Source organism: Eublepharis macularius, chromosome 7, assembly GCF_028583425.1.
Source record: "Eublepharis macularius isolate TG4126 chromosome 7, MPM_Emac_v1.0, whole genome shotgun sequence".
NCBI lineage: Eukaryota > Metazoa > Chordata > Lepidosauria > Squamata > Eublepharidae > Eublepharis > Eublepharis macularius.
In genome coordinates this window covers 81,000,067-81,019,306 of record NC_072796.1, presented here as the reverse complement: position 1 = coordinate 81,019,306, position 19,240 = coordinate 81,000,067, and the positions used below count along the sequence as shown (strand labels likewise).

Here is a 19,240-nt window from a genome sequence, read left to right as displayed (position 1 = left end):
CAAACAACAAAAATGAAACTGTGAGCATCTTTTGCATATTTGGGTGTATGTTTTTTATTGACTTGGGTATACTAGCAAAAACAACCCTTAAAATGTCTATTAACAATGTCTGGTTTTGTGAATTCCAATGCTTCTACAATTCATTGGTTATAAATGTATATAAAGACCAGGTATAAACTTAATGCTAGTAACCATAAGGAGGTGCTTGTGCGTTCTCTCCTTTCTCTCTCACTCACATGAATTCCTCCCACTCTTTCTTAGTAATAACTATGATGCAGTATTACATCAGCAGCGATACTAACCATGACTAGCTTTATCCAGGGTTTGCAAACCTTGTCAACCAACAATGCCAATTGTATGCTGTCTTTCTACAGTTTGTCAGTATATCAAAAAATTTCGAATGTGTGCTGTATTTGAAGTTGACACCTTTCTTTAGTGGAATATAAATGAATAAATGTGATGCAAGGCCTATATGTACTTAGGCATTTTGTTGGCCTCTTGTTGGCTCCGACGAACCTTGAGTAGAAGAAAAACAGCTACTTAAATTGTGTTCTGTAAGACCATGAATGAGAGTTCCTGAACAATAATCCTGAAAGAGATTGTTCAGATCAGTAATGGCTAAATTTTGTAGGATGTACGAACAGAAAAATGTCTTTGGATTTACTTCCAGTTTTCTCAGGAAATGCTCTAGAGCAAGATATAAAGCCAGCTCTTCTGTAAGTAAAGGGCACATACAAACAGTTCGGTCCAATATATTTATTCTATCCTTCCTCCAAGAAGCTTCACTGCAACATTATTCAAAGACTTGTTTCTCCCTCCTACTCTTTCATGTTAAGAAAGGATACAGGGCCAATTACAGGTCTAGGCAGAGAGTCCGTTTAAATTGCTAAACTGTCCTTGGGTGGGTAGGGGTAGAGTGGGGTCAAAGGGATTGAAATTAAGGAGGTTTGGCCCCTATTTCTCTAGTTTGGCCTTTACTAAGTGAATACTCACTGCAGGGTTATAAGCTCTAAACCAAAAGGGCTTTTGACCCTTAGGAACAGCATTATAATACTCAAGCTGGTATAAAGAGCTTACATGTCCTAAGTATGGGTATCTGTGTTTCACAAAATGGAACAACATCTTCTCTTACAAAGTTTATAAAATTGTAATTTAATATTTTTCAGGAAGCAGCTGTTATAGCAGGCATTTAAGTGAGTACCTTGAAGTGAAAATTACTGTATTGCTTCACCTTTGGGAGAGGAAATATGCAGGACAGTACCTAGACATTATAATGAAAATTAAAAGCATCTATAAATGCTCTGGTGCAGACCAAGGAATTCAATAGCAACTTACTAATTTTATACATTTAGATGATAAGACTTTCAGAATGTTGATAAGATACAACAAACATTTTTTCTTCAATAGGATATATAAAGAACATCTTCAGCACTGTAAACTCATGACCACAAGTATTTTTAAAATGCTATTTTGTGTTTGATACATAGAGGCATTGAGAGAATTTCACAATGGGATGTACAATAGAGGAGAAACTCATATCACGTTAATAGTTAAGAGTATGTGAAGTTAATAAGGCATTGATGTTTTTATTATCTCTTCCTCATACAACAGTGTTAGCAAGATGATAAAAGCTTGGTAATACAATTCTTTTCCCTATTTTGTCTTCCACTGAGCTAATGTCACCTAGCATAAGCTGGCTTTATCCCGGGGCACATTTTAACAACTTAATAAAGAAATGGGAAGCAATTTTAAAGGAGGAGGCAGGTCCTATTATCCCAAGATGCCTAACTAAGAACAGGTGCAAGTGAAACCACCACAAATACAGTCTAGAATTTCACTAACCTCCCTAGAAGGGAAGTTAACAGCTTTTTACCTGTCAAGTTCACAAAACAGTCATGCAGTTGAAGAGGAAATGATACTGGAGCACAGGTGCTTGTTCCTGTTTTCCTCCTAAATCCTGTTGCGCCATATCCCTAATCTGTTTTCGAACTCTGGAGTCTAAAGAGCAGTTTGATTCTAGGGGGAGCCTCCTGCAGTGAAAGTGTGGACAAAATTCAGATGTATGTAGCATACTCTGGCACTCAGCCAATGTATGTATTACAGTGAGGGAACTGCATTCCTAGATACGGATATCATCATGATAATAAAAACATTCACATGGCTTATGCCTTTCATGTTGTGTTAGAGAAATCACACTCTCACAGAGCCCTCTCTGTCAACAATTACCATATTAGTTTTAGACCATTAATTCATGTGTTGAGTGGTAAGGAGAAGGATGCATGTACTGATTTTTCATACAGGAAAATACTATCCAGCTCTAAAGAAAAAGGAAGATGGTCACAATTTTGTAAATAAGGTATCCAAGTAGCAAATTGATGTCATCTGTTTTGGATTCCAAAGTTACGACATCTTCAGAATGGTGTTTTCTGTAGAAGAAAACATATTTCATCAATCATGGGCATTAAACAGAAACTCCACTAATCATCTGAAGAAATTGTATATACTGTGCTTGTCATGCATGGAATATAGTTACACTAAACACATGGAACCCCACCTAATTTAATATTGAGGGCACTGGGGGGCACAGGAGGGGGTGTCGGGGGCGAAGGAGCGTGCAGCGAAGCTGGCGTGGCTAGCTGCAGCTGCTGCTGCAGCCAACCAGCCCCGTGCTTCCGCCGCCGCCGCCACGTGCCCCAGCCAGGTGCAGAAGCTGCGAGCCACTGCTGGGGCGGTGTGCGGAGGCTGCGCCTGGCTGGGGTGTGTGGCTGCGGCGGCGGAAGCACGGGGCTGGCTGGCTGCAGCAGTAGCTGCAGCTAGCCACGCCAGCTTCGCTGCGCGCTCCTTCGCCCCCGACACCCCCTCCTGCGCCCCCCAGTGCCCTCACACCCGAGGCCAGCGCCTACCTGGCCTCAGTGGGCGCGCTGGCCCTGCTCCTTAGGGCAGGAGGTTGAGTAGGCCAAAGGGATCCCCCCGCCCCCTTGGAGAGCACTCTCCTGGCAGCAAGTCCTCCAGGGTTCAGCCTACCTTCAGGGGACCTGGGGGTGCTGGGCAGGCAATCAAGGCTGGGAGGCAGCAAAAGGAATCTGAGGGGCGGGGGAGCTTATATGGGGCTTCTCCAGTGGCCAGAGCGCCCTCTGGGAAGGGGAAGAAGAAGCACGGAGGACCGTAGCCTCCTTCCTCAGGGCTGACCAGGGCAGCTGGGAGTTGTAAGTCTAGGGGGGGTGCTGGCAGGCAGGTCAGCCAATGTTTGGGATCCTACCCACATGCATCTCCAATGCTCCTTTTCATGCTGTATTCAATAAAGTTGTGCCCAGTTTTAATCCCATCTCATGTGTGGGTCTGAGTTTGTCGCCATGCTCTCTCCCCCCTCCTCGCCCTCAGCCTAGGCTGCAACTAGTAGCTACTAGTCAGCAAGACATAAGAGCATATCTACATAAACTTCTGGTGAGGGTTGCAGTAAAGACCTTGTTTCTGTTGCAGAAGATAGAATAAGGCAAGAAAGATCAACTCAGAGGCAAAGTTTGACCACCTGGGGCATTAGCCAATTGGCAGAACTGGAGGTGCTTGAGGGGGTCGTTTTACCACAGGTACCAATTTTTTTAAAATTGAGTTTGTCTGATTTTCTGCATTCAGACATCTCAGCGAACTAGGGTTAGAGCAGGCCATGGTTTATTGTTACAAGAAGAATACTTACATTTTGTAATTCCTGATCGGTACTAGCCTTCAGTTGTTTGCGGTATTTTTTTCGAATACAGATGATGGAAACAATAGTAATGATCAGCATAATGCCAAATACAGAAAGAGTTGAGGAAACTGCTATAACAAAAGTGTCTTTAGCTGATCCTCTTGTTTCACATTTTTCTCCCATGTACCACCAATCAGCCCCTACAGGGCACCTGCAAAGCATAGCAAGTAAGCAACACAAATAGAAGGGTAAGTGGACCTATAGACACAAGCGTCTCTTCATCTGCTAAAACATTATGTAATGCTCAAGCTTGAACAAAATTATGCATAATTAATATCATCTTGAAGGTGACGCTGTCTTCTGTGTGTTTAGACTGTATTTCATCGTGTTACCAATTAATTGTAGGGATTTAATGGGTTCATAAAGAATCATGGGGGAAATAAATAGGATCCCCACAATATTCTTATCCAGGGTTTTATAAACTCTAGGTGGCTTCAGCTGGCCAGTTTTTCCCTTCTCCATATTATTTTCCTGTCTTTTCTTTTCTTGAATTGATGCAGCAGTGCCCTCAGCATTTCATTTCTCTTAGAGAACTTTTGGAGGGAGCAGGGGGGATAACAAACTAATAATTTTCAACTTTAGGGACTCCAAAGTCCCTACATTATATGTACTCCCTGTCTTGTGGTATGCTTCTAAGGGAAATCTCATCCCCCACCCCACTCCCCTCCACAAATTATCTCCTCTTTTCCTGCTTACAGACTGCTGCTTAGAGCTGCTGGCTCTTCACAACAACCCTGTGAGATAGTTTAGGCTAAGAAGGTAGGTTATGCACAGTCACCCAATGAGATTCCATGGCAGTGGTGATTGGAACCTGGGTATCCCAGATCCTAATAGGAAACTATAACAGCTACAACACATTGGCTTTCATATTGAAGAATAGCAAGCAGCTGGGCCTGGGTGACACATGCAAGTCAAGTTGCCCTGTGGTTGCTGCTGGACATGAACCCAAAGACCAAAACAGGCCTGGAAACGGCCCTGTTCCTCCTCCTGCCTTTTACTGACAGTAACCAAGACTTGAAGGCTGACAAAACTGTTGTGGTTGCCTAGCAACAGCTATGGAGGGCATTTGTTTCTTAAAGCTACAGATGCTGCTTCCATCATGGGGCGGGAGGTGTAACCTTGCCTTTCTTTTTTGGTTAAGAGAGCAGATTTTTCTGAAAACTTGGGGCTTTTTCAGGTTTGTAGATAGATCTGTTTTGTCTGTTCATTGTTCCAGTCTCCAGATTTAAGTATTCCCAGATTCTGTCATTTTGAGAATTAGATATTTTGATATTTTGGAAGAAGATGGCCTCAGTTCTCAGATCCTGACCAAATGAAAACCTACAAGGAAAGAGCCCTTTGGAAAGGCCAAGAAATCTTTGATTATAAAGGGGTACCACTTCAGGAACAGAGTTTGGACTGGATAATCTAATAGATTTCCTTTCATTACTACAGTTCTAGGAATTACCCATTCTCTGTCTCTCACTAACATGAATACTTACAATTGCCCTATAACACTGGTCCATTAAGCATAATTCTATGTTAACAGGCACAGTCTCTGTAAGTTCTCCAACAAAGGTCTTTGCAAGTCCTGTTACCTTAGCTATAGCTCCATTCAACTTATTGTCACAGACTCAATTACTTAAAGATTTTCTGCCTCCATACCTTCCTCGGTTCCAAAGATGACAAAAGGGAAACTTGTCAAAGGTATATTAGTACTGAACATATGGTTTACCAGCATGGCAGATTTTTACACAGAACCTTAACTGGATAATGGTACAAAAGGAACTAAATACAGGAAACTGCAAGACTGAGGCTTGAAAGTTAGCATCAGGCTCAGGAAGTATTTAAAAAATTCAGTTCCAAGCTTAATAGTAATTTCAGATTAAAAGCTCAGATATTTTGTTTACTCACCAATTTATACAGGATTCTTTTTAAAAAGCTGTTTAATTATATTGTCCTAGGAATAAATATGCATTAACTAAACTTGAGAAGCTATATAAATCAGTTACCTGCAAACTGGCTTTCCATCTACAGCAGCACAGATGCCATCATTATGACAACTGTAAGTTTCACAAACATTAGCAGTGCTGGACATAATAGTTGATTGTTTTGTGGTTGAAGCACTGCTAGCTGCTGCAGTAGATGTAGTGGTGGTTGTAAAATTTGGTTCAGTAAACAGTAAATGTGATATGTCTAAGGAAAATAAATGAGGTATAGTTACAATTATTATACTGTATAATTTTTGGTGTTATATATTCAGTGTACAAGCTTTTGATCTAGCAAGTATACAGTTAAACACATTGCTGTAATAATCACTTCTTTTTAAAAGCGTGTTTGCAAAACCTTTTAAGTCAAAGAAATGAAACTCATAAAAATAATGAATCATGTATATAGATCTTTAAAGAACATTAATTTGAGGATCTTAAAAATAGATACTATCTAAGAAGTATCAGTTGCATGGTGGAATATACTGAAAAACAAACATAGACTTGATACAACAGCTTTACATTATTGTTATTATTTACTTCATTTACACCCCACTTTTCTTTCCTGTGGGGACTCAATGTGGCTTTCTTCTCCCCTTTTTCAATTTTATTCTTACAACAACCTGTGAGGTAGGTTAGGTTGAGAATATGTGACTGGCCCAAGGTCACTGAGTGGGACCACAAGTGACGCCTGATACAGGTTGGACACTAGTCAGCTTCCCTCAAGTTTTGATGGGAAATGTAGGCATCCTGGTCTTGCAGCTTGACTCTCTGACTGCTGTCCAATCGACAAATCAACTGTCACTTGTCCAACATTCCGCCAAGCTGCCTTCATTTCCGATCAAAACTTGAGGGAAGCTGGCAAGTGTCCAACCTGTGTCAGGCGTCACTTGTGGTCCCGCTCTCAGGAAGCTTTCATGGCAGAGCAGGGATTCTAACAGATTCCAATCTGAGACGCTTACCACTGTACCACACTGATTGTATTTAGCACCTTGTTCTTTCCTTAAGCTTATGTTGCCAGCAGCTGGAACCCTATCCATCTACTTTTCCCAATGTCGTGTTTCTCTACAGGGACAAAATACAAGAAGGTATCCCATTTTGATTTCATTGCTTTGAACTTCAACTGGTTAAGACACAAAGTAGCCTCTTCTGTAAAACTGAACAGGAAGAGTCAAAAGATCCAGTATGTGGCAGCTGCAACAAAATCTAGGATTTTTTAAAACAATGTACCATCCATTTCTTGATCAAGTTATTAAAAAGGTATGCTAACAAACAGGGCTTTTTTCTGGGAAAAGGGGTGGTGGAAATCAGTGGGTTGCCAGCACAGGGGGCAAATCCTGGTGGGAGGTGGTGCCCCTGGTACCACATGCACACATGCAAAGTGCGTGTACGCTTCCGGGACCATGCAGTGACGTCACTTTGGGTCAGCTGGAACAAGTGGGAAGTTTTTTAAAGTTTAAATTGCCCTCAGCGAAAATGGTCACATGGCTGGTGGCCCTGCCCCCTAATCTCCAGACAGAGGGGAGTTTAGATCGCCCTCCGCGCTGCGGCACGGAGGGCAATCTAAACTCCCCTCTGTCTGGAGATCAGGGGTGGGGCCACCAGCCATGTGACCATTTTCAAGGGGTGCCAGAACTCCGTTCCACTGCGTTCCAGCTGAAAAAAAGCCCTGCTAACAAATCAGCACAGTGATACAGACTAACACAAAATCCCTTCGCAGTCTTCAGTCTCAGGGCACAAGGAAGTTGGACTAGTATTCTATCTAGCTGGAACAGGAAAAGTAGACTTCCTGCAACTGTTCCAAGGCAGGGCATTGAACTAGTCTTCCCTTTGCCATGGTGGTGTTTCTGAGAGGGGAGATCTAATAACTCTTGGACTGCAGGTTGATGACAGAGGCCACGGCACCCTAGATAGCACTCTGTACATTTAAGTAGGTACCTTACCTTTATCTAAGCAGTGTCTTCTAAACTGACTGGGAAAGTAGAAGAGAGGTGGGAGATTGAACTGTCAATTTTAGATCCACTACATTGGACCTATCATGGGGCAGCTTGTGCTTAATTTTGGATACTTGATTCTAAAGTAAAAGTTACCCTGTAGCACATAAGTACAGGCTTATACCAAGACCCACATACCTTCCACTGTTGTTAGAATGAAAACACTGTCCTCTTTAATAAAATCACGACTTTTAAGTCTTTCATGTGTTAAAAAGGCAGGTGTTCCAGATTTAGGACCTCTCCAGAACTGAGTGCCATTACTAAAATTAGCTGGTTTTCCTACTTTTTCTGGACTATCCCAAAAAAAAAGAGTTGAAGAATCTGTGAAGGAAAAAATAAATTAATAAATACGGTTAGTCAAGAAGACTAGCCTGATCTCATCAGAGCTTAGAAGTTAAGTGGGGGTGGGGGGAGACTTGGATGGGAGATTCCCAAGGAAGACGGGTTGCTATGCAGAGGAAGGCCATGGCAAACCACCTCTGCTCATCTCTTGCCTCAAAAACTCCATGATCCAGGGTTGCCATGAGTCTGTTGCAACTGGACGGCACACTTCATTATAATTTTCTGAGTTGCTTTCCTTTTTAAAAAAATTAAAGTCATAATGCCTACATCCTAGCAATTTTTAAAAGATTGGAATGAGTCAATATATGTGATATTCTGGTAAGTAGGAAGACAATCAGGGCATTATTTTAGTAAACTAATAATTCCAGAATGTTAAGATACAATTCACAAGTGCCCAAGTTGTATTGTTGTTCTCAACTGGTAACTGATTGATGTGGGTGTTACTAAAGAGCCCAAAGCTAGCCTGTTGCATGGATCCTGACCCTACATTTCCTGCAAAGATTTCTGCTGACTCCCTTGAAGCGCAGTAAGTCCCATGATGCAGAAACAGACAAAACCAATTACAAGCCTCTAAACATTTGCTACCATATCATTCTGGCTATACCTAAGATAGGCCCATTGCCTCAGGCATCCATATTCTCAGTTCACGTCTGCATGTTTTGGGGAGGGGGAGAATGGGAGGGAAAAATAGTTTGGGCTGCATCTTCTCATCACAGAAACTTCCCTTCCTGTCATCTAGTTTATAAAGTAGCTGGCTTGACGTGCTTCTTCTAGCAGTCAGATGTCAGTTGTAACTGTAGTAGCAGAAGGTCAAAGATCTGTGAGGTTGATCAAGTTAAGCTTTCTTATCACCCGCTCTGCCCTCATATTCTCTCCAACAATATGATCACTGGACCTAACAGTACCAGCTATACCATCTCAGGCTCATTCACTTGTTCATCTTCCAACATTATACATGCCATCAAGTGTCAGCAATGTCCTTCAACTCTATATTGGACAAAGAGGTCAATCTCTAAGCAAAAGAATGAATGGACATAAATCTGATATCAAAAATCACAACATTAAAAAACCAGTAAGAAAACATTTTAATCTGCCAGATCATTCCATCGCTGACCTAAAAGTAGCAGTTCTTTTTTTTTTTTGGTAAAAATTTTTATTGGATTAGAAACATATCATATCATATCATTTACACTCACATTCCTTTAAATTTCCAATTCTAACCCCCTCCCATTCCCCCCCCTTTTGTTGACTTCCAACAGTTTTCCAACCCCTCATCTATTTTCCCTTTACTCATATGAACTTTACTATATTTATTATAATTATAATATACTTTCAAATTCTTCTAAGCTTATCTATCATATTTGTGCTATTTCTGATTCCTTTCAATAATATTCATTCTGATCACCTATACTCTATTTTACTCTTTCTACTCTCTTCAATATGGGACAAGCAATTTTCCCCACCTTATACATATTTTCTAGTACTTCTATAAACTTTGCATGCATTCATAATAAATCAATCAATTTGACTTATATTCTATATATGTTGCTCCTTACTTCCTTTTACATATCATATCCAATATAATTATCTAATTTCTCCGTTATAGAGCTATTTAATTAGAGTAATCCATTCATATATTCATTTAACATAAGTCAATCTGTTATATCCACATTTCACCTGCTGAAATGTATCCATTCACCCTTTTGCAATTATTTACGTCAGAAAGATGTTTAGTTTAGTTTTTATCCTTACATTTCTTATAATAATAGCACTACTAATACCCTATATAATAATCCAATATAATATTTGCATAGAATTATTCAGTCAACTCTTCCCCCCTCGGTATAGTCACTTCCCTCTTCTTCCATTGTGTTTCAGTAATTTTCAAACTGCCACAGTTCTCCACCCACCTCCCATTTTTTCACCAGATATTGTTTCAGCTTCTCCCAATCATTGTTAAACTGCCCTGGGTCAAGGTCTCTCAATTTTCTTGTCATTTTATCCATCTCCGCCATGTACAGCAATTTGTAGATCCAATCCTCAATGGTTGGCACCTCTTGTACTTTCCACTTCTGCGCGTACAAAAGTCTAGCTGCTGCTGTCATATAGAATAACAATGTCCTGTATTGTGCTGGCATATCTTGCATTCCCAAGTTCAGTAGCAGGAGTTCTGGGTTCTTATTCACTTGAAATTGTAAAATCTCACTCATTACTTTTATTATTTCCCCCCAGTACTGCCTAGCTACCTCACAAGTCCACCACATATGGTACAAAGAACCCTCATGTTTTCTACATTTCCAACATTTGTTAGACATGTTCAAATTCCCTAGCGCTATCTTCTTTGGTGTCAGATACCAACGATACATCATTTTATAAACATTCTCTTTAATATTAGTGCATGTTGTAATCTTCAACGTATTTTTCCACAAGTATTCCCACGCCTCCATTGTTATTTCTTTGTTAAAGTTTATAGCCCACTTCACCATTTGCACTTTGACTACCTCATCCTCAGTATACCATTTTAGCAACACTTTGTAGACCTTTGAAATTTCTTTTTTATCTCCTTGTAGAATTACTTTCTCTAATTCTGAATTCTCCATTCTTATTCCTCCCTTCGCACAGTCCGAATAATAAAGATCTCTGATTTGTCTATATTGAAACCAATCATAGTTTGGGGACATCTCTTGTTGTGTCTTTATTCTAGCTTTAGAAAATTCTGTTTGAGTTATCTCCTTATACGTTAAACACTGTTGCTTATTATCGACCGTTCTTGGATCAATTACTTCATATGGAACCACCCAGGAGGGAGTTCCTTCCTGTAGGTAATCTTTATATTTCTTCCAAACTGTGAAGAGGCTTCTCCGAATATAGTGGTGTAGAAACATAGAATCTGCTTTCACTTTGTCATACCATAAATATGCATGCCATCCAAACAGTTTTTTGTATCCCTCTAAGGCCAGCAGTTTGCAATTTTCCAGCGTCATCCAATCTTTCAGCCATACCAAACAGATTGCATCATAGTAAAGTCTCAGGTTGGGCAGTTGCATTCCACCCCTTTCTTTTGCATCCTGCAACACTTTCATTTTCACCCTAGGTTTCCTGCCTGCCCACACAAACTCCGATATTTTCCTTTGCCATTTTTCAAATTGTTTAGAGTCCCGAATAATTGGTATTGTCTGTAACAAAAACATCACTCTTGGCAAAACATTCATCTTAACTGCTGCAATTCTTCCCAACCATGACAACTGTCAGGTCCAGTGTATATCTAAACTGTACTGACTCCATTTTCTAATGCTTCTAGTGTTTGAGTGTTTTCTTCCCAGGTGCACCAGTTCCCAGGCAGCATTCCCACCGGAGGAGACTGTTTTGTCTAACACCGTTCCACCAAGCATTGGCCTTGAAGGAGAGCAGCTTCCCAGGACTGAGAGATGTTGTTTTGAGAACTGTGGGGGGAGGCTGATCCAGATGGGTATTGTTACTCTGTATCTTATGCTTGCTCTTCATTGGTAACAATGATCATGTACCATCCTGATTCTCCTATTCAGGACAGTGGACTATAATGGACCTTTTCTGCAGTAAAGTTTCCTTTTCCAAACAATGGACTTGTGTTTGCTTCTAAAGGGAACCCTGTAGTGAGTGCCTTATTTAGCCACAGTCTGACATTTTGTTACCAATCATGTCTGAGTCGGGCCCAGCGGAATCCAAGGTTGTCCCGGACAGGGATCCTTTGTTTGATCCGTATGCGTCTCCCGACAATCAACCTGTGCAACCCGTGCAAGCCCAAGACTCCCAGGAGCTGGGAGCAGCCGGGAACGGAACCGGAGCCTCCACTTCCACCCCGCCTCTCATAGAACTCAGTACTCGGGACGAGACCGAAGCCGACCTCGGGGCAAGGCCGAAAGCGACCGCTCTCCCCTTGATTTCGGTACCCACCCCGTCGGAGTGGGGAGCCAGACCCCGAGAAACCAGAGAGCGTCGGGCAGGTGGACTCCATCCACGAGTTTCGATGGAAGGGCGCCGAAGCCTAGGAACCGTCCCGGAGCTAGACAGCAGCCAACCATGGCGATATTGGAACAGGACGTTCGAGCAGACGGAGGGGGACACGTCTCGCCGCGGCGCCCTGAGTTGGGATTACTCCGAACTTGCTCCGTGGAAAGAGCCAACGGAGGTCCCTGAACAAAGTTGGGAGCAGATACAAGGTCGCACCTATGCGGTGGATACCAGCATCTCGGCCGTGACGGGTATGGCCAAGGGAATTCTAGCCGCGAGATCGAGAGTCGTCCAAGGGGACCCTCCTCCTTGGGGCCCCTTTTCCCCGGTGAGTGCAACGAATGAAGGTTCCATAAGCGAGCAACCGGGGCCAAGTCGAATGCAACAGTTAGAAGCTAAACTGATGGATATGGAAGAAAGTTTGGCTCATGCCATCCATTTAATTTCGGCAATGGGAGCTGGGGAAAGACTGTCTCCTGAAGAGATGGCGATACAGATAGCTACCCTCCAAAGTGTCATCTCCTATCCGGTGGAGGATGTCCAGCAGCGGCCGTCACCTACCGGCGAGGGGGGCACCTATCCTGGCGAATCGGGAGAGCAACTCAAGGAACTTCCCGCACAGCAGGAAATTCCACCGAGAAGGGATGACCCGGTTGAGCCACCCGGAGAGACCCCCACCGAACCTCCTAACCAGGGAGGGGATGCGCCGCCAAACGAGACTCCCGTTGAGAGGCCTACGGAAGGGGAAGAAAAGCCAAGTGATACACCGGTGATACCCCCTCTTACTTCTCCTATAACGGTCCGGCCGGACCAAGCGGGAGCACACGCGGCTCCATCCGAGGAGGGAGCCCCTCGTCAACCGCGAGACACTGTCCCCGTCGGGCAACCTACGGGAGACGGTCTAACAGCGCCAAGAGGCCAGCCGTTGCTTCCCAGATTAACAACGCCCGGAGGGGCAAGCCCGCGCGGCCTTCCACCTGTTCAACCCTCGCCGCTGCGGCCCCTCTCACCTCGACCGCAGCTCATACCGTTGCAACAGCCCCAGGACCAGCCCGTCTTACCACCCCCGAACCAACCGGGACGGCCTGCACCACTACGACACCTCCAACCCCCTCCTCAGCGGCCGATCTCCATTCAACCACACCAACCTCCTCCACCTCGACAGCTACCGCCAACGCCTCCCGTGTTACCAGCCAGACCGAGACTGCCACCTCCTGCTCGCCCGCCACTGCAGCCTCCGGCCCAACCAAGACCAACCCCGACAGCGCAACCACGGCAACCTCCGCCAGCACCGCCGGTCCAACCTCCGCCCGCACAGCCAGCCCAACCCCAGCTGGCACCGCCGGTTCAACCACCGCCAGTACAGCCGGCACCGTTGCCCCGACCGAGACTCCAGTTACCTCCTCCTGTGCCTCAGGCGCAACTAAGACTGCCGATGGACTTCTACCCAGCGCCTGCCCCGAGACAAGAACTCCCGATGGGCTGGGTGAAGCTGGAAGCCACCTTCGATGGGGATCCCTCCAAACTGGGATTTTTCTTAGTACAAGTGGTACAGTTTTTCAACCGATGGGGGCACCTTTTCGGCAGTGAGGCCAGTCAAATCGAACATCTTGGATCGCGTTTACAGGGCAAAGCAGCAGATTGGTATGTAGGACTATACAATGTCGGGGCCCCAGAACTCGATACTCTCCAGGGGTTAGTGGATGCTATCCGAGCGCAATATGAAGACCCCTTAGAAGAAACCAGGGCCCGAACAGAATTGCAAGCCATCAAACAAGGCAGCATGTCAGCAAGAGACTATGTCACAAAATTCCGGCAATTAGCAGCCAAGTGCCCTAGGTGTGAGGAGTCCACCAAGATTATTCTGTTCAAACAAGGCCTTAACCCGAGACTTTTGGACAGAGCCCTCATGCAAGACAATCCCCCCACGCTGTTAGGGTGGATCCAACTTGTTTGCGAAGTAGAGAATCGCATTTTGGAAGTCCGTTTGGTTGAACAACAACAACAAACGGGACAAAGAAGACCATTGACCTTACAGAGGGGAACACGAGGAGCTAGCTACGCCACCCGTGGAGCGAGAGATGCTAGATGGCAACAAGGGCTGTGTTTGCAATGCGGACAGGCTGGTCACTTTGCAGCACAATGCCCTTACCGGCCTGTGCAAAGACCTCCGCTCCAATTACGGCGTCCAACCCTTGCTCCGTTTCCTACGCTCCAATGCCCGACTCCAGCACCACGAGCAAATAGAGGCCGCGGCGCTTCCCAAAGGCCAGCCTCGGAGAGAGGGCTGGAAGCGGAAGAAGTCATGGAATACGATCCCGCTTCCCCAACCGCAGAAGCCAATCCAGAAAGTCCCCAGTCGGGAAACGAAATGGATCTGTTGTGAAAGGACCCAAACGACAGATCCGCCCTAAGCCCGTCCCTGCACGGAACTGGCTGCCTGGGTCCATCTTATTCATGCCAGTGACTCTAATTAACCCAGAGAGGAAGATGCACATTCGGGTGCAAGCTCTTATTGACTCGGGCTGCTCAAGAGACATCATCGCCCCTGCTCTAGTCAATGGACTAGTCCTACCAACTCGGGATCTACAAAATCCAGTAATCTTTGAGCAAATGGATGGTACCAACATGAATCCTGTAACAACTGAAACCATCCCAGTGATCACAGGCATGGGACAACATTGGGAAAAGAGGTCCTTTGTCATCAGCTCTACTGCCAAGTACCCGTTAATTCTAGGCAGCAAATGGCTATGTGATCACAATCCCTACATAGACTGGGCACAAGGATGTATTACCTTCAGTCATACCAACTGCAAAAATCACCGTTGGAATCAAAACTGGGGCGAAGATCCAACTCATAAAGAAAAGGCCCTTCTCACCCAAGAAGAAGTCAACCAAATACCCGAACCGTACTGGCCTTTTCTAAATGCTTTCTCTGAAGAGGAAGCAGATACTCTACCCCCGCACCGACGAACGGACTGTGCGGTAGAAATTTTACCCGGAGCCTCACTGCCCAAAGGACGACTGTATCCCATGAGTCTCCATGAACGTGAAGAGCTCCGGAAATTCATTGACACCAACCTCCAACGAGGGTTCATCCGCCCAGCCGCTAGCCCCCACGCCGCTCCAGTCCTCTTCGTGAAAAAGAAGGATGGGGGACTTCGACTGTGCACAGATTTCCGAGGCTTGAATGCAGTGTCCACCAACAACGCCTATCCTATACCGCTCATCCGAGACCTTCTCAACGTCGTGGCCCAAGGTAAGATCTTTACGAAATTAGATCTAAAAGATGCTTACTTCCACGTTCGTATCAAGGCAGGGGATGAGTGGAAAACCGCTTTCAATACGCCCCTCGGACAATATGAATACTTAGTTATGCCTTTTGGTTTGACGGGAGCCCCGTCTGTATTCATGTCCATGATAAACGAAGTTCTACACGAATTTCTGTACAAAGGGGTGGTGGTGTACCTTGATGATGTGTTAATTTACTCGGACACCGAGGAAGAACATATTCAAACGGTACGAAAAGTCTTAGCCACCCTGATGAAGAATAAGCTGCCCATCAAACTGTCCAAATGTGAATTCCATAAAACCGAACTCACTTACCTCGGGTATTGTATCTCCCAAGAAGGTCTGAAAATGGATCCAGCCAAAATACAGGCGATCCAGGACTGGCAGACACCCACCACCCGTAAAGAACTACAATCCTTCCTGGGTTTTGCCAACTTCTATAGAGACTTCATAGCAAATTTCGCCCAAATCACGCTCCCTTTAACAGACTTGCTGAAAACCAAAGATAAAGGGGACCAAGCTAAAAAACCCTCTGCCAAACTGCAATGGACCCCCGATTGCCAAACGGCCTTCGATTGTCTAAAAAAGCAATTTGTAACAGAACCCATCCTCTCCCACCCCAACGAACAATCCCCTTTCATAGTACAGGTCGACGCCAGCGATACGGCGATAGGGGGGGTTTTACTACAGAAGGGGGAGGATGGTAGGCTGCGGCCTTGTGCTTTCTTGTCTAGAAAATTTTCGGAGGCGGAAAGGAATTGGAATGTGTGGGAGAAGGAGGCCTTTGCAGTAAAAGCGGCCCTTACTAACTGGAGACATTGGCTGGAGGGGGCGCGATACCCTTTCGAGGTCTGGACGGATCATAAAAATCTGGAGGCCCTCCGAAGCCCACGCAGACTGAATGCCAAGCAATTGCGATGGGCGGAATTCTTTTCCAAATTCAACTTCACTCTAAATTATCTCCCGGGCAAAACTAACTTTCTGGCAGACGCCCTATCGCGCATGCCCCAACATAAGAGCAAACGGGAGGAGACTGTCGACACGGTCTTCTCGCCTACGCAACTTGGGGGCGTGGTGACTACTCGCAGCCGTGCCAAGCAGCCCCTCCCGGCCAACCAAGAGTGGAAATCGAAACTTAAAACTGAAGTGGAGAAGGAGGGGGATAGAGCTCCGCGAAGCAAACTGACCCAATCCCCACAAGGGGATTGGTTAGCCGGGAGCAAGTTTTATGTCCCAGACAGCCTCAGACTGGAAGTTTTGCAGCGCTGTCATGATGCTCCCACTGCTGGACATTATGGGTATCTGAAAACTTTGCACCTAATCCAAAGACAATTCTGGTGGCCGGGCATGCGCAAAGACATTTCCCAATACGTTAGTTCCTGTCCTGTTTGCCTCAGCGCCAAAACCAGGAAAGGGAAGCCTCCGGGTCTCCTGCAACCATTGGAAACGCCAAACAGACCCTGGGAAATAATATCCATGGACTTTATCACTGATCTACCTATCTCAAAAGGACATAATTGCATTTTAGTTGTGGTAGATCTGTTCTCCAAACAAGCTCATTTTATCCCCTGTACTGCTATACCCTCCGCTCGAAAACTAGCAGATTTGTTTCTAAAACACATCGTAAAATTACATTCTTTTCCGTCCAAGGTGATTTCGGATCGCGGCGGACAGTTCGTTGCCAACTTCTGGCGGGAGCTTTTGAAAATGTTGAATATTGAACAAGGCATCAGTTCAAGCCACCACCCACAAACCGACGGGCAATCCGAAAAAACAAACCAAATATTAGAACAGTTTCTTCGTTGCTACATCAATTTTCAACAAGATAATTGGGTGGACCTTCTCCCTCTGGCCGAGTTCTCATATAACAACAGTGTACACGCTTCAACGGGGGAGGCCCCCTTCAAAATTGTCTACGGAACTCACTTCAATCCCTTCCCGTTGGATGCACCCCCTCTCCATTCCTCTAAATTGCCAGATGTATCTTCGTGGTGGGGGGAGGCGGCGCAGCAATGGACTCTTATTAAGAAACACCTTGAAAAAGCCAAACTGGATTACAAAAAATACGCAGACCGCCATCGTGTGGCCGAATGGGAATTACAACCCGGAGATCATGTGTATATTTCCACAAAAAATCTAAAACTCGCTCAGACAAGCCGCAAACTCGCTCTGAAATTCCTAGGACCTTTTCCTGTGCGCAAGATAATAAATAAAGTGACTGTTGCTGTAACTTTGCCCAAGAACCTGCGCCATGTGCATGATACGTTCCATGTCAGTCTTCTAAAGAGAGCTCCCACCGACAACAAATGGCACGTCAAAGCTCCACCCATTCCAACTTTGATTGACGACCAAATACACTATGAGGTACAACAAATCTTGGACTCTAAACTGAAACGAAATCAGCTTTTTTACCTCATTAGATGGAAGGACTTTGATTCTGGTTACGATGAATGGGTGAACTCTGCACATGTTCATGCTCCTAGATTAACCAAAGCTTTTCATACTCGCTACCCATATAAGCCAGGGGGGGATCTGTTTTAAGGGGGGCAGAATGTCAGGTCCAGTGTATATCTAAACTGTACTGACTCCATTTTCTAATGCTTCTAGTGTTTGAGTGTTTTCTTCCCAGGTGCACCAGTTCCCAGGCAGCATTCCCACCGGAGGAGACTGTTTTGTCTAACACCGTTCCACCAAGCATTGGCCTTGAAGGAGAGCAGCTTCCCAGGACTGAGAGATGTTGTTTTGAGAACTGTGGGGGGAGGCTGATCCAGATGGGTATTGTTACTCTGTATCTTATGCTTGCTCTTCATTGGTAACAATGATCATGTACCATCCTGATTCTCCTATTCAGGACAGTGGACTATAATGGACCTTTTCTGCAGTAAAGTTTCCTTTTCCAAACAATGGACTTGTGTTTGCTTCTAAAGGGAACCCTGTAGTGAGTGCCTTATTTAGCCACAGTCTGACAACAACTTCAATCTATTCCACTTAATCAAGTCCTGCTCTATTTGAGTCCATAATTTCTCATAATTATTCTTAAATAGATCTATGTTTTTTGCAGTCAGTTCGATTCCCAAATATTTTACCTTGCTTGTTACTTCACAGTCTGTTATTTCCATAAGTTGCTGTTGTTTTTGTTTAGTCATATTTTTACACAATATCTTTGACTTCTTTTTGTTTACAAAAAAACCTGCCAAGTCTCCGAACTCTTTGATTTTATCTATTACCTTAGGCATGTTTTCAATTGGATCTTCCACAATTAACATTATGTCATCTGCAAATGCTCTGACCTTATAGGAAAAGTCCTTTATCTTTATTCCACGGATTGCATCATCTTCTCGGATCTGTATCATCAGAATTTCCAATACCAAAATAAACAACAGTGGAGACAACGGGCAACCTTGTCTTGTACCTTTCCCTATAGTCAGTTTCTTAGTCACCTCATCATTCACCACAATTGCTGCACTTTGGTCTCTGTAAATTTCTTTAACTGCTCTTATGAATCTTTCTCCCATTTGTAGCTGTTCCATAGTTGCAAACATAAAGTCCCAGTTCAAATTGTCAAACGCTTTTTCGGCATCTACAAAGAAGAACCCAACCTCTTTATCACAACGCCTGTCATAGTATTCAATAGCATTTATAACTGTCCTTAAATTGTCTCTAATTTGTCTGTTTGGAAGAAAACCTGCTTGTTCTTCCCCAATAGCCTCAGCTAGCCATCCCTTTAGCCTCTCTGCCAAGATCTTCGCAAAGATCTTGTAGTCATTATTAAGTAAAGAAATAGGTCTGTAATTTTTAACATTTGTCAAGTCCTGTCCCTCTTTAGGGATCAATGATATATTAGCTTCACTCCAAGTATCTGGAGTTCTTTGGTCTCTCAAGACCCCATTGATCACCTCTTTTAGAAAAGG

The 19,240-nt window shown here is 44.4% G+C and overlaps 1 protein-coding gene across 1 annotated transcript in view; it reads right to left on the bottom strand.

Annotated features, from left to right (window-relative positions):
• The window catches only part of MEP1B (meprin A subunit beta), a 38,819-nt gene continuing 19,579 nt past the window's right edge, over positions 1-19,240 (bottom strand). Inside the window, exons 12-15 of the mRNA XM_054984975.1 lie at positions 7,845-8,027; positions 5,737-5,920; positions 3,695-3,896; positions 1-2,426 (exon numbers count right to left, since the gene is read on the bottom strand). Of these exons, the coding sequence (XP_054840950.1) occupies positions 2,412-2,426; positions 3,695-3,896; positions 5,737-5,920; positions 7,845-8,027 (584 nt within the window). The 3' untranslated portion in view covers positions 1-2,411. The remainder of the gene's footprint in view (positions 2,427-3,694; positions 3,897-5,736; positions 5,921-7,844; positions 8,028-19,240) is intronic.